The sequence below is a fragment of the Cariama cristata genome, unplaced genomic scaffold (assembly GCF_000690535.1).
Source record: "Cariama cristata isolate BGI_N322 unplaced genomic scaffold, ASM69053v1 scaffold13697, whole genome shotgun sequence".
Lineage (NCBI taxonomy): Eukaryota > Metazoa > Chordata > Aves > Cariamiformes > Cariamidae > Cariama > Cariama cristata.
This window is the reverse complement of record NW_009628447.1, coordinates 77846-93065: the sequence shown is the minus strand read 5'-3', so window position 1 is coordinate 93065 and position 15220 is coordinate 77846. Positions and strand designations below refer to the sequence as shown.

At 36.6% G+C, this 15220-nt stretch overlaps 1 protein-coding gene across 1 annotated transcript in view; it reads left to right on the top strand.

The window, feature by feature from the left end:
- Positions 1-2628: 2628 nt before the first annotated feature.
- The window catches only part of TMEM245 (transmembrane protein 245), a gene marked incomplete at its 5' end in the record, with an annotated part of 50523 nt that continues 37931 nt past the window's right edge, over positions 2629-15220 (top strand). Inside the window, 4 exons of the mRNA XM_009704830.1 lie at positions 2629-2746; positions 3794-3895; positions 4848-4955; positions 10281-10493. Coding sequence (XP_009703132.1) covers positions 2629-2746; positions 3794-3895; positions 4848-4955; positions 10281-10493 — 541 coding nt within the window. The remainder of the gene's footprint in view (positions 2747-3793; positions 3896-4847; positions 4956-10280; positions 10494-15220) is intronic.

Here is a 15220-nt window from a genome sequence, read left to right as displayed (position 1 = left end):
CTGTATACTCTTACAAATCCAATTTATAGGCATTTTGGTTTAGTGTGGAATTTGTATCCATTCTGGTCTCAGTGTAATAATTACAGTAGCTTAATTTTAATGAACATAGGCAGCATCTGCTATTCTTCATTTCCATTCCATGATGTTAATTGTTGAGATGGACATGTAATAGTAAAGAGGCTATTAATATTCTCATGCTCTTGTAGCCAAAAACCTTTGGAGACCATTCAGAAAAAATAGGAAAGGTTATATAGCGTGCTTTTAAAGGGTTAATGAAAAAAAAAGAAGTAGACTGTTGCCAAGTTGGTATGGGATGAAATCCTAGTCCATGTCAATTTAAGTTAATTTGCTTTGCCAGTTGCTTTCAGCTATGAATTGTTGGAAGCAGGCTACCCAAGTTAGAGAAGTAGGCTACCCTAGTTCCCGTGCAGTGTATTTCTTGCAGCGTAGGGAAGTGCTTGGCCATAACATTAACCAAGAAAGAACTGATTACTCCATGGTGTCACTGCAATTAAACCTCTTGCACCAGCCAGTTGACTACATAGGTTTTTTATGGGTCTTCAGGATTGTTATTGTTTGATCTCTGAAACAAGATTACTTATTTATTTTAAAATAAGCTATTTCTCTCTATTCAATAGAAATAAGAAGTACTTTTACTTGGGTCATTTGCTAAGCTTTTAGAAATAAGAATTGGTTAATTATTGTAACTTATAACACAAAAAATCATTGAATAGGTAACACTAGCTTTTAGTTCCACTACACGCATGGCTAAAAGCAGTGCAACATGTTTTGCTTTGTTGGCTGTTGAAGATAGGCTTATGCCCTGTTAGCCTCTTACTTTTGGCATATTTTTGATAAGAAAGTTTGATTTATTGAACTTACTGAGCCCCCTATTTGTAATTTATCATTAAATTTAAAAGCTAAAGAGAAAAAATTGGCTTGATGCTGGAAGAGTCATCATACAGAGATGCTGTGTGGCTGATGTTAGGGAGTAGGATAGCATCTGCATGCTGAATTACCTCTTGCAATTACAGTAGTGCTGTAATATGCCTTGTAAGTGAATTTGTTTCGAACTATGCAGTTAAAGGTGTGCTGCTGTGCATTTCAGATAATTTTTTTTTTATGACTTTAGTTTTAATGTCTATCTTGAGTCCACATTTGGCCGTAAGCATTACACAGCTCTGTTGATGCAGAACTGGAGACTGATAGCAGTGAAAAGTTGGACTGATCAGCTTTGATGAGAAAGATTGGTGTGAAAAGGGTATACATTTGTTCACATTTCTTAAGCGATATTAAATTACCATGTATGTATGAGCGTTCCCACTGAAGTTAATGGGGTCCATCACTGCTTGTCTGCTGAATTCAGTACAGTTAAGATTTCCTCTACACCAGTTAGGTACATGGGAGTAGTCACACAAACCTGCTTTTCACTGGGACTGTTGCTTCTTCAGCACGAGTCCTATAGTGCAGAATAAAGAGATGAAAGCTCTTTTGGTGTGTTCTGGTTTATTGCTTCTTCTATGTCTCTGCCAGTGCATTCTTACTTCTTACAGTGTTGTCTGATGCAGCAAATGCTGATAATAGAAGTTCTGTTTAAATTTCATTGGGATTTACGGATTTATAAGTGTAAATTTGAAGGTGTCCTTAACTGGTTATGGATAGAGAATGTTTATTGAATTTGGGCCAGAAATGTCATGTTTTTTCTTTTTTTCTTTTCTTTTTTCCCTAAGAATGGAATACTGAGTTTTTATTTTTGCAGGTTTTCATACCTCTTTTATTTTGCATCTTCTGCTGTGTAGAAGCTTTTCATCTCCTGTTGCTGCTTCTTGTTTCTGCTGCTTTTCTGCATTTTCAAGCTCAAATTCTTCATCTCAAGATTCTTAATTAGAATTCTGTATTGTGGTTTATCTGATAAAGCAGAGTTGTAGAAGGCAGTTAGAAGCAAAATGACTACATCTGCCTCTTGATACATTTTCACGGACATTTTTCTGTCTCTTTAGTGTTTTTAGTGAAATATTTGATAAAATTACGTGTCACAAGTCATTTAAAGGCATGACTGTTTTGTGGACCAACACTGCTGAGGAGCAGCAGTTTTTGTTTTGCTTCCTAATGGCTATCTTTGGCTTAAAACCCCCTTTGTCTCTTTGGACTGGAACACAGGAGCTGGCAAGCTGCTCTGTGCTGGAATGAGTGGTGCTCTGCTGGCTCTGTCTCTCTGTGGCCCCACTGGTGCCACTCGTGGCCCTGTTTTATTTAGATTCCCACCTTTTAATAGTAGTTCCAGAGTAATTGCTTGGTCTGGGGTGCAAAACCATCTTTCTTCAGAGTTTGTGTCCAGCAAAGCATGTATACCCCCTCAGATTAGAACCATACTGAAGGCAGACCAAAAGCGTGTCAAACCTCCCCTTACACTTCACACAAACTTTACATTTCACTTGACAGGAGCGAAAACTCCTGTAACTAGTTGACAGTCTGAAATGTAGGCTTCTTAAAGAATTAGAACCTGACTTCAGTTCTCCCGATAAGGCAGTTAGGGGTGCATGCACATGTGTGTATACACACACATCAAAATATATGTCTATTATCCTTGTCTACGTGTACATACCTGTGTGTATCTTTTTCTTAAAGATTTGGACGTTGGTGGTTGGTTACCTGCTGCTGGTTTCATTCAAGTGGAATGTAAGCACTGAACGTTACTTAAAGGCAGTCTCTGTCCCTGTCTGGATTATGCTGCTCTTTCACTTAGGTGAGTAACAAGAAGTTATTATTCTAATGCCTCCGCTGGGATTCTGTTGTCTTGCAAACAAAGCTACTTGCTTGCTTCTCTGCTAAATCTTTATAATGGAGTCTTAACTGAGATGCAGGCTGTTTTCTCTGCGCAGTAATTCTGGCTGCGTGTGTCCAGCAGGGAACGTTGGAGCAGGAAATGGGAAGGGATCAAGATGCTGAGCAGCATGTGTCTTCCACTCCTTCTGCCCAGTTTGTACTTCCCATGGTTTTCCCTTATTTGGCTCACAGACCTGGTACTTTGCTCCCTGACAGTGAGGAAGGGCTGGGGTCATATGTGTGTGGATTTAGACTTTTACTTGTGATGACTTGTAATATTTTTATTTTCTTGAGAACCTACCATTAACCAGGGCTGAAGCCATAAAATGCACTTAATAGTAGTAATAGAAGCAAAATCTGTCAGTAGTCAGCAGACATGTCGATATGATATCAACAATATCAAATAAATTTGCAACTAATCTATATAATCTAATACAAATATAAGATTATAATAATCTATTAGTATTGGATTTATTTTACATGTGTAATATAACAGATTATCAGATTATATTATCAGAGTTTATGGTGGAAGTATCATGCAATAATAGACTATTATAGTGGAAGGTTTCACAATGTAATTAATGATTTACTTTGCTTTAGCACAGGTTTCAAGGGTTGTTCTGACCATCTAGGGACATGCAAAATTACAGGAAAATACACACAAAATAAAAATGTTTTACGTATCAGAGGCAGATCAAGTTAAAAAAAAAATTTAATTTTGCATGTTGTTTTTGAAGTTGTTCTCTAGATCAGCGTAGTCACTGAAGTTAGGAATGGTAACAACTTGGTTTGTTCATTGAGAAACTTGTCCACAGTGTTTTCTATTCTTCCTTTCCGAGAATATGGAAAATTTATTTGCTTTATGACACTTCTTAGTTTCTGCCCAGATTGTCTTGATTTTGCTAAATGTAGACTTTATTAATGGCATAGTTTTTCATGTTAAAAAAACCAACCCTGTGTCTTTCAGCTTCTGTGGCAGGTTCCTGGAGAATTCCTGTGTTTCTGATTATAGTTGTTCTGATGACTGTAGGCATGTTGCATGAACAGCATGATGGAAAGGAGTCTTCTGGTAAGGAACAAGTCACTATTTCTTTTATTGTTGGAGGCAAAAGTTCTATGAAGTCAAGTGAAAGAATCTGGACCATATTACTGTAAATTCAATATCATATGGATTGCAAGAATTTACTGTAAGATTTTTGGTATGTTTCTTTCAAAGTGGTTTACTCACACTGAAGAGAATCTTTTTGATTCTTTACAGAAGATCACTGCAATGCACCGATGTTTCTTTCCCATAGCAAAGTAGTGACTCTCATTATCAAGCTCGATTGCTTAAGTTTACAGAGTCCTATATGTAGTTTCAAGCATAAAGCAAGCCCAGGGAATTTGAAATCAGAGACTCATTTTGAAAGAAATGAGCAACATGGATTTAGTAGCTTGTATAATATTGAGTATGAGAGAAACTGGGACAACTCCATCCAGCAAGTTTCTTATATCCAGTCATTTGTTTTTTAAAATACCAGTTTCTTAAAACTATGGTTTTTGTTTAGACTTGGAGAAAAATAGGGTTGTGAGTCAATTTTGCATAAAAGCAAATGTCAGGTGTTCTTTTCTAGTACCAGCTGTATGACTATTTTGGGAAACTTTTTACCTGTCTTGCTGTTTTAGTTTTCTTGAAAGTCGTAATAATCTTGGTTAGTGTAATTGTTTATCTGGTATAAAGATTTTTAGATTAATCGGACTGCCAGCAACTGTGGATGACTTGACTAGTAGCAGTTCATTAGCAGGGAAAGTGCTAACCAGATAACAGGTTTTGTGTTTTGGCTCCAGGGGTATTGTAATACTGAAATTATAGCACTCATTCCTCTTTGATCGTATTTACTACATATAATACATATTAAAAACTAACAGTGTCTATCCATATCATTTCTGTTGCTTGACAGTTTTGGTGGATATCAAGCAACAAATAAAACATTTTAAGACTTAAGCTTTTCTTTATTTACATACACATATATATTTTACAGGGGCAGAGCTTCCTGGTCAGATGATTTCCATTGCTGCTTCAACAATTGCCATGGCAATTTCAATGACAGAAGATGAGTCCAGTAATGAACATTCCTCACAACCCTCAGGTGACTGAATACTCTGTAAGGAACATTTGAATTTGCTCTAAAGGCTTGAAATCGGAGGGAATTAAGAACAAATTTCAAAATAGTCCCTATCCTCTTCATCCTGTCCAAAATAGCACATTTATACTTACCTTGTGAAACAGACAGTAATCTAAGAGTCTTGCAAATGATAGTTTACATGGCTGGCTGTACATTTAGAAGACCAGATTAGAAGGATTTGTTGGTGATTGGGTTTTTTTTTTCTTTGAATGAGGGCGTGTTTTTTTCTTATTCTTTGTTATTAATTTTTTTATTGTCCCTAGCCTTCTTTTGATTTATTGGCAGTTATGAGATCTAACTGGATTTCTGGACCAGGTACAGACACACTGGAATAAGTTTTGTGTAGATCACAGTGACAAAAAAACCTTTGTTCTCTGTTTAACTATGGCATGCTTAAAGTCTTTCCTGTAGTGAGTTTACCTGACATTGTAGCTTGAGTCATGATACTTTCACTTGCAATAACACAAATAGAAATCTGTAAGAAATGACTTGGAAGAGTTGCAAAGAAGGTGTTTAGATGTCCATCACTGGTTTTGAACTTTACCATTGTTTTTCCAGGTAGGCCTTTGATGGAATGTGATACTAGAAAAATAAGCTATTATGGAGATCTCTGGAAATTGACAGATTTCATCCATTTCCTGCAAGTAAACAAAACAGATCATTCAACTAGACAGAATGTGAACTACCAAAACTTCATTTTTAAATATAAAGAGGGCAGGTTTAGACAACTTTTCTTGGTTTTGTTTCTACATTTTACATGACTATCATCAAAACAAGGATAGAACCCTATGGACATATGTCCTGAAATTTGAGAACAGAGCATCATGGTGACAGTTCTCTTATATTGCTGTCTCTAATTTTGAAAAAGAGATATTTTTTTTTTTAGCTGGATTCTGAGCATCTAGTCAAGCAACAGTCTCCTACAAATGTGCTATGTAGGTGGTTGTGTTCTTGTTTGTTGCTTTTTTTTAATTTTATTTTTTTTTTCTCTTCTTTAAGACAGTTTTTTTTTCTGGTTTTGAGTTGTAACTTCTCTTGGCCAAAAGTAAACTACATCAGTTTTACAAAGGTGCCTTTTATAGTGAATGTTTTTTGACTTGTTTTCTTGAGACAGTTAACCAGATGGTTTTTTGTCTTGCAAATTCTGTTGTTGTATTCCTTCACAGCAGGAAAAGAACAAATATGGAGTTTCCTGTTTACTCCTAATAATAGTTCAAATAATTTTCCAACAGTCTGCTGGGATTTAGCGCTCTATTCTGTGATGTGTGTTAAGCATCCTTTTGGTCATCTTTGGTTTGGATCTTCTGTGTGAACGGTGATGAAACATTATTCTTGTACAGCAAAAGGTTTTACCTGCAGGGTTAAGAAACTACAACTCTTTTGGTTTTCCTCTGCAGTGATTTTTGTATGCTTTGTTATCTTGCTTTGGAGATTGTAGTGTAACACACACCTATTTTATGAGAAGTGTAAGATTTTGCAAGGTTTTATATCTTCAGCCAGGTGGATAGCAGACTTCAGGAGATCTTCCTTATATCTATTGTGAGTATGTCAGTGATTGTAAGGGTTGATTAATTGTCAATAGCAATAACAATGCTTATACTTTATTAAATCAATTATAGAACAATGAATGCCTCATATTTTTACTGTTCTCCTTACGCTTAAATTTGTTCATGAAAAAAACAGGAGGGGAAATAAGCTGTATTGATTTTATAGGTTTTTCTGAACGCTCATATTTTTCCTTATTTTGTTGTTGAATACTTGTATTTAGTGTTGGGGGTGAGGAGTTTAATGATACCGATTGAGGTGGTCTAACTTGTCCTTCCTGGTGTCCCAAGAATTTCCAGAGTATACAGCAAATGAGAAATCTGCAACTTAAGAAGCAGATACCACTGCAGTATTTTGTTAGCTGCATGGTAGGCAAGATTCTATTGTCGTGTTGGCTTTGAATATGATAGGTACTGAAATCCTTAAATGTAGTCATGATTCTTACCCTCCCTTTCCCTCCCCTGCTTCTTTGTTTTCTGAAAAAAAAATAAAATAATTCTTCTGAGATTACAGGAAGATGTGGTTATTCATGAAGGGAGTCTTTCATCCTGGTGTTCTGAAAGACTTTTTCATTAATAATAATAATAAAATCAGTGTTTCGTATAAGTCTGAGTATTTTATTCTGATACCCTGCTCCATAGAGATACAGACACTTGCCATCGTGTTTATGCTGCCATTCCTTTTCCTTTTATTTAAGGAAGGGAAGGAGAATAATTCAAAATGCTATGCCAGTGAGAAGTTGACTTGACAGAGAACATACTGTATAAAGAAAAGAATGTGTCTTAAGACAGCCTGGAAATTGGACTTTTTTGTTGGTTTTATTATATTCAAATAAGTACCATACATTCTGATTTTACTAGAATTCTTTACTGGGCATTATGTTTGCCATTTGGGAAAGACTGTCATACTTTCATTAGTTGGAAGATGGAAAGATTTTTTTCAGGCTCAGGCTTCATCTCTTAAATTACCATGAAGCACACTAAATGGGGTTTTACAGAACCTGAAGTTACTCTAAATCAGTATTCTGATAGTTCTTTTTTTCCTATTTGTGTTGACAAGGCATTCATGCCTTGGTTTGCAGAGCATATCTTGGCAACAAAGTGTGACTTTTTTCATTTGCAAAGTTTGGTGGGTTTTTTGGGTGGATCAGCTCTGTGAGCTGACTTACGATACAGTTATCTGAATGGCAGTTCTGATGCTAAGGAGTCTTTGTCATGGGGAGAATACTGGGTCATTGGCAATGCCAGTTTAGTTTTGCTTAACGTGCTGCAGATCTGCATTCTGAGAAAGCTTTCTTGTCTTGGCATGCCATAAGAGTTTTTAGCTTTTTTCTTTTCTTTTCTTTTTTTTTTTTTCCCCCCTCCCTGTCAGCTCTTTCCTATCTGTGGTTTGCATTCTGTGTACAGTCTGCTTAAGTATAATAGGGAAACTGTAAGAGAATGAGGCAGTTTAATTGGTACTGCTCTTAATTAAATAATAGCAACAGTAATGTTAAGATTTTCTTGATTGCAAAAATAGGTTGATCAAATTTTTCACTACCAAAAGACAGAATATTCTTTTTTCTTTCATAAAAGTGACTCTACTAAGGGCTTTTGGGGCAAAAAGCATCAGATAACTTTAATCTTGAGGCATAGATTTCAGCAGATTAAATTCCTTTGTTTTTTCTATTTTGGCTTTTAGCACTTCCTTCCCTTTGATAAATATTTGAGTTTCTGTTTGTTGTCATGTTAATTCTTATGTTTATTATATTAATCTTGGAGCAAAAAAGTAAGAAGAAAAGTGTTGAGTAAGTTGAATTAATAGGGGAGAATTCTCAGTTATGGACATACTGCTTTCAAATTTGTGTTCCTTTAGTGCATTGTAAGCTGGATCCATTTGTTTCTATTAGTACTCTTATGCATCGTTAAAAATAGATGGGAAGTACAGGGGAATGATAGACCCTCTGTTTCTTATGACAAAACCACTTTGTCTTTTTAGGAAAACTTCTGTTCACAGGTAACCTTCTCTCCCCTTATGAAAAATTAACTCGTCTTTTTCTCCAAAGTATGGTTTGTATGATAGGGCTGGCCTTCATCCCATTGAGACATGAACTGATTTGCCGAGAAGCACTCTACCTGAAGGTTCCGCTGTGTTTACCTGCTTGCAGAGTTCCTTCTTTCAGATTGCATTCTGTAATTTCTTTGGGAATATTCTGAAGTTCCACCAAATATGTTACCAGCAACCAGCTGATGTTTCTGTCATCATCTCAGTGTCTATCAACTGGGTGAATCAATAGATCTGCATTATTGTATTAGTGTGGTGGGGAAGTGTTTATAAGCTCTAAAAATAGTTCCACTTACTTATAGAACACCAGTGCAGATTCCTACAACAAAAGAAGAGTGTTCATCCAGTCTGTGAGGCTGCAGAATTTGTCACTTACCACTACTGTACACGTATGACAAATGTCTTTTTGCACATTCTAGCTGTCATGCTTTAGGCTAGGAATGGCTCTAGTGACACATTGAAGCTAAAACTGCATGTGCGGAACATGAGTTGTTTGACTGATACGCATGTAGTATATTGTAATACACTTTTTACAGCAGTTTTTCTTCGTTGGAGGAAAGTATTTGGTGTTGATGTGACACAAGTCCAGTGAAAGATTTGTGTTCATTGCTTACCTGCTACAGGATGTACCAACATAACAAATTGCCTTTTACTTTTCAGCATAGAGTAACTTTTCGGGTTTTCTTACGTGTGCATTCTTCCACCATGGCTGCAAATTTTTCTCAAGTAATGGTGTGAGGGAAGTGTGTGCATTTTGCCAGCAGCATGGGACCTTGGTAAAAGTTGATACTGGTGTTCCCAGGGAGAGATTCTACATACATTGACTGAAGATGGATTTGGTGTTACCTGTACTAGGCAGATCTACCAACTAAAAAGTTTAAATAAATTACTATGTTCTCTATACAAGAATTTTAATTTGGACATAATATTTTTGCCCGAAGTTACTATTTACTGTTTATTTAAAAGTGCCTTTAACACATAAGTTCACATTTTTGCGTTGAATTTCATGTTTACTAACTTACGAATGAGAGAATGACGTTTGTTACCCACTAATTTATGCTTGCTGTTGTTACTAAAATATGTTACGCAAGCAAGTAATTTAGAATCACAGTGTGAGCGCTATGTTTGTATTGTGAGTGTTCAGGAAAAGAAAAAGTGTAGCAAGAAATTTGTAAGATACAAGCTTTCTCTTCAGTGTATGCTGGTTTTTTTGTTTTGTTTTGTTTAAATGAGCTTTGAGCAAATCTCAGATTTCGAGTTCTCGAAGTAAAGAGAAACCAAAGATTTCTTTTAAGACTTTAGATTTCTGTTAGAAGTGAATTACACTGTGTTTTTCAGGGTTTAGGGTTCTTTGATAAAACATCTTTGGCTTATAATTTACCTGCAGTGGCAGGAGGCCTCTTAGAGGCTGTAGCATCTTTTCTTCTCTCCTTCTCCCAGAGCTGATTGGCATGATATTGCATGATGTGGGAGAGCTTACACAGCCCTGTTCTACCTTTTCGAAGTTCAGATCAGTGCCAAGGCTGTACCTGTCTTCTAGAGGAAATTTAAAAAAAAACCAAAAACCCAAAACCCAACAACAAAAAAAGAAACCACCAAACACAAGAAGAAGGTTCATTTGGGACTAGGGAGCTTATTCTGTTCTGTGGTGAACACTAATGTGCTGATTTCCACTTCTTTGTTTGCATTTGTTTGTTTTAGGAGCAACAGAAGGTGATCAGCCTCCACATGCTTCATCATCTTTCTCCTCCTCTTCATCCTCTTCTGGGAGCAGACAAAGACCTGAGATTGGATCTTTGCTTAGAAAAAAGAAAACCAGTGATATTTACTTTGTTACACTTGTGTGGGCCATTGTCATTGTCCAGATCTGGCTAAATTTCTGGATTGTGCAGCTATTGCCAGTGCCTTTTGCAGGTAATAATCCAATTGTTAGAAATGTATGTTAAATGATGACTTTGGATAACCTTAGGCTTTATGTTAAATAAAATAGAAGGAAAGGCTTGTAGGCTTGTATGAGTTTTAATTTAAAACTTTTCCAAGACTTTTTATTAAGACAAGATGAATTGTAGCTTCACATAGGAAGATTGATATGCACTGTCTGTTACCATGTAGTTGGCAATCTGTAAAATTGCTTTGTCTGTTGACTATTGTTACCTGGAATAATTTAGTGCCATACCTTACATTGTAAGAATACTTCTGGTTTAGAGTACTTTGTTTTTCTTCCTCTTAATGTCATGTCTTTCATGTTTTTGCACCTATAGATAAAGAGTATTTTAGCTGTTACTCAGTAGCGAGGTACAGCTCATGCTAACTTTTGATTTCCATTAAAAATGGGTTGCTAAGCTCTGTGGACGAGTCACAAGACAAATTAGATTCTAATTCTAGCTCTGAGGTTAATTAGCTTTGTTGCTTCACATCTACATGCATCTGTTCTCTTACATATCAAGTAAGAATGGAGTAGTTATGATAGCTATCTAAAGAGCTTATTTTAAAAACTGAATGCCACTTTTTCCAGTACTCTTTTGAGGTGTGAATAGGGAAGAGGGGAACTCTGGAAATATGCATGAGCTACTATGAATCTGAAGGCATTTTGCCCCAGCCCCCTACTGTAAACAAAGTGAGTTTCTTAATTTGCTTGGATTTTCTCTAAACTTCCATTAAAATGCTAATTTTCAGCATTTTAAAAAATGTATTTAACACTTAAACGTAGCTGTTTTCCCTTTTACCAAGTGTGGTACGTTGGCCACAGGTAGCGGCCAAGTACCCACAGAGCCGCTCACTTTTTTCCTGTCTTCCAGAGTGGGCTCATCCATGAGCTGCAGTCCCTTCGGGGAGGTAGGTGCTCAGGCGTCCCCTCATCCCTAGGCCACAGTCCCTTCGAGAGGTGTACCTGCTCCAGCATGGGTCTTCCATAGGCCACAGTCCCTCGGAGTGGTGTGCCTGCTCCACTGTGGAGCACTTCTACTCCTCTGGCCTTTTTATTCCCTCTGTTCATCCCTCTCTGTTCAATCCCTCTTTCTCTCTGTTCACTTGTTCCGCCTGTGTTCCTTCCTCTTCTCCCCCTCTAGTGTTTTCTGCCCTTTCTTAAAGATATTTTCACGAAGGCACCACACCTGTGCCTGATGGGCTCAGCTTTGGCCTGTGGTGGGTCCGTTGTGGAGCCACCTGGAACCGACTGTGTCTGGCATAAGGCAGTCCCTCGTCTCTCCCTGTAGAAGCCACCTCGGAAGCCACCATATTACCAAAACCTAGTTTATACTCAATACACAAAGCCATTATAAACTGTCTTGTTGTGCATCTGAAAAACCATGACCTGAAATCCTGATTGTGGGTCCATGCTTACGGGCTGGAGGCGCTGTGAGCTCTCAGAGGCATGGTGAAAGGAACAGCTGCACGTTTGGCTGTGGCACTGTAGCAGCACCTAAAGGGTAATGTGATGGTTAGGCTTATAAATAACTGAATACAAGGTAAGAGGAGAGAGGGGTTTGATCTTTGTTTCATTCCAGTGTAGTTGCTACAAAAGAAACTGCCCAGTTTTGGTGTCTGGGTGTCATGGGAAATGGTAATGGCAGGTTGAATGTAGCTCATAAATAAATCATAAAAATTGTAAAGGAATTAGAAAATAAATTTTACATTTACTAGAAGCAGAGCTTATGTGGCCTAATTTCTTAAAAAGTCAAGGAGTGACTTAACCACTGTTCAGAAATGGCTGCTTGGGTGGGAGGAAAAAGGGGTGCAGTTAGGCAGATAACAATGAATGGTTTTATGCTTGAGCCAGACAAATCTAGATTAAAGCACACATCTATAACTGAAATGGGTGAATACTGCTTCTGCCAGTCATTAGGTCTAAAATAGCTACCCGAACAATAAACTCATGACAAAATAGAAATTAATTTTGAGAATATTTGTGACTTGTTGCCTTAGCAGTGACACTGGGCCATTAAGTGCTTTTTCTTGGTGTATAACCGAGTATAACTAGATCACCACAAAAGTATTATGAAAGGGCGGTATAATGATGAACAGAGCCAAATTTAGAACAGTGGATTGTATTAAGTGTCAGAAGGTGAATGATAATAACCTAGATAGTTAAAAGAGACATGGTATTAAAAATATTTAGTATTGGAAAGTAGGAAGGCTTATAAAGCAAGTTTCCTTTCAACTGTTCAAGTTTAAGGAGACTAATAACTTCAGGCACTTCTGAGGCTTTAAGGAGAACACTTCTGGTATGTAAAAAATTAAAATAAAATAACCCCCAAAGCCTTAAATAGGAAGGTGTTAATTTCACCAGAGTTCCTTATGTTAGTAGGCAGGACTTACGTAAAGTAGCATTTAGATTATTAGAAATATCTTGGTACCATTAACATTTTTTTCTTGAATGTATTTATACTGTGGTAGAATGAGATGCTCTTTTAAAATTGCTTAATGTAGAATATGAAAAAATTATACCATAATTATACCGTAAAATGAAAAGGTGAAAAAATGACTTTTGAATTCAAAAGCTAAGCAGTAAACCGGGTTGTGGAACACTTGTGGCATTTTGTTCAGTGATGAGAGCCTGGGAACCCTGGTATTGTCTCTTCTTAAGATCTTTCATTGACTTCCTTGCTTATTCTGTTGCATCCTTTTTTTAATTCTATTTTTGGCTTCCTGGAGATGTTTGGAATTTCTTATTATGCAGCCTTTCTCTCCTTTTGCTCACAACTTTCTATTGCTCACAACTTTCTAATACCAGTCATCCTTTAGCTTTTTCTCTCTTGCCTTTTTTTAACCTAATATAATTGCAGCCATGTGATTAACTAGCACCTCCTAACATCACCTTTGCAATGAGCGTACACTCAGTTATTTTAGAAGATATTATTTAAACACTTATTTTTCAGTGATAGCCGAAGGTTAGAATGCAATTTCAGGTATGTTGTTCACCTTGTAAAATGCAAGCTGGCCCTGTTTTGCTGAGCAGCAGTTTGTGTATTTACCATGAGTTGCATTTCATCATACAAAACTTCAGCCTGTAAGGTAGGTGCTGGCACTCATGCTGTATTTTCTCATTTTTTATATGTTTGCCACATAGTCTTTAGTAGAACGATTATTAGATTATTTTTTGTTCGAGAGAATAAATCCCATATTTGCCACGTGGTGGTGCCAGAGGGTAAGTAAACCAAACGTCCGCGACTTGTTGAACGAGCTCTCTGGGAACAAGAACGCAAACTATTACACAGGTGGCTTACAGGTAATAGGCTCTTCTGGAACTTTGATAAATGCCCTGTGGATATTAAAAGTTAACCTTTTTGGCTTTGTATGTCATTTTACACATCTCCAAGTGGAAGCATGATGTGAATTTTTGAGAATGAGGGAACTATTGTAGTGTTGATGTATGGCAGTAAGTAATGAATCTAGTTTGGAGAGTAGTCTTGCATAATAAAAAAAAGCTTTATTAAAGTGCACTTGGATGTAATGATGAGGTGTTCAGTATCAAATGTTGCTCTAAATACGATATAATTGAAGGAGTATCGCTAGCATTTTCACAGAAAGTTATTTTATTGTGCAAGTAGAATTTTTAACACCAACTGTAATTTTTGATCTACATGTGACATGCACTGTTACTAAACTCTGGTTTAAAAAAATTAGGGAGAAATTAGGAGAGTGATGTGATTCTGTTGCTAATAGCTTCAGTTTGTTTTCCTTTAGAACCATAGTTTTCAGTATTTGGGGATGCAGCATAATTTTGTTTAGAGGCTTGTGTATCAGTAGTTCATGGCAGGACTGGGTTATGAGAGACTTTCTAGTCTGTTACTGCTATGTATAATAATTACAATCCTTTAAGTTGATGTATCTTGTAATGATGTTTTTGTGACTGGTATGTTTGCATCAATATGCCAGTAAAATCAGTTGTAATACAAATCTTTGTTTATAATGTGAATTAACTCCTCCGTTCTGATGTTAAATTTGCTAATGGCTTTCGAAGATGACTCACTTTTCTTCTTTTCAGTGATGAGAAGATAGATAATTTGAGTGGTGTAACATTTTGTTGAATAAAAAAAGAATGTTAAATAACTATTAAAGATCTATGAGCTTGCAGGGAAAGTTTCGTATTATCATGCTTTTTTGCTTTTACATTCCTGATTGTGACGATTCACAAGTTTTGCACGTATACTCAGTAAGTGAGAGAGCAGTGCCATTGCAGAATTGGAACCATAAGCCTTATGCAAAAGTCTCTGGACTTTATTTCATGGCAAATAAATGGACATGAGCTTTTATTTCTGTAACTGTAATGCTAGACATTTCTAGTGTTCTGAGAAGCTCTGTATTTTACAGTGGATATATGTTAGGAGTGTTGGAGAAAAGCTGTTTGTGGTAGCAAAATGCTTCTTTTCAGGGGAAAAAAGTTGTAAATTTTTCTTGTCTGGTTTTGAGGAGCAGTATGGATTTTTCTGAAGCTTTGTGTGATCATCTTCAAGCCAAGATAAAAAGCTGATCTCAAAATAATTTTTGATATTTAACAGCAAAATTAATCACTAATTGTATTTCAGTTGAAGCTTTAAATGAACACTTATTTCCTGTGAAATTACTTCTTCCTGTGAAAGAACTTCTTCACTGTTAGAGTTGTTAGGCATTGGAACAGGCTCCCCAGGGAGGTGGTGGAG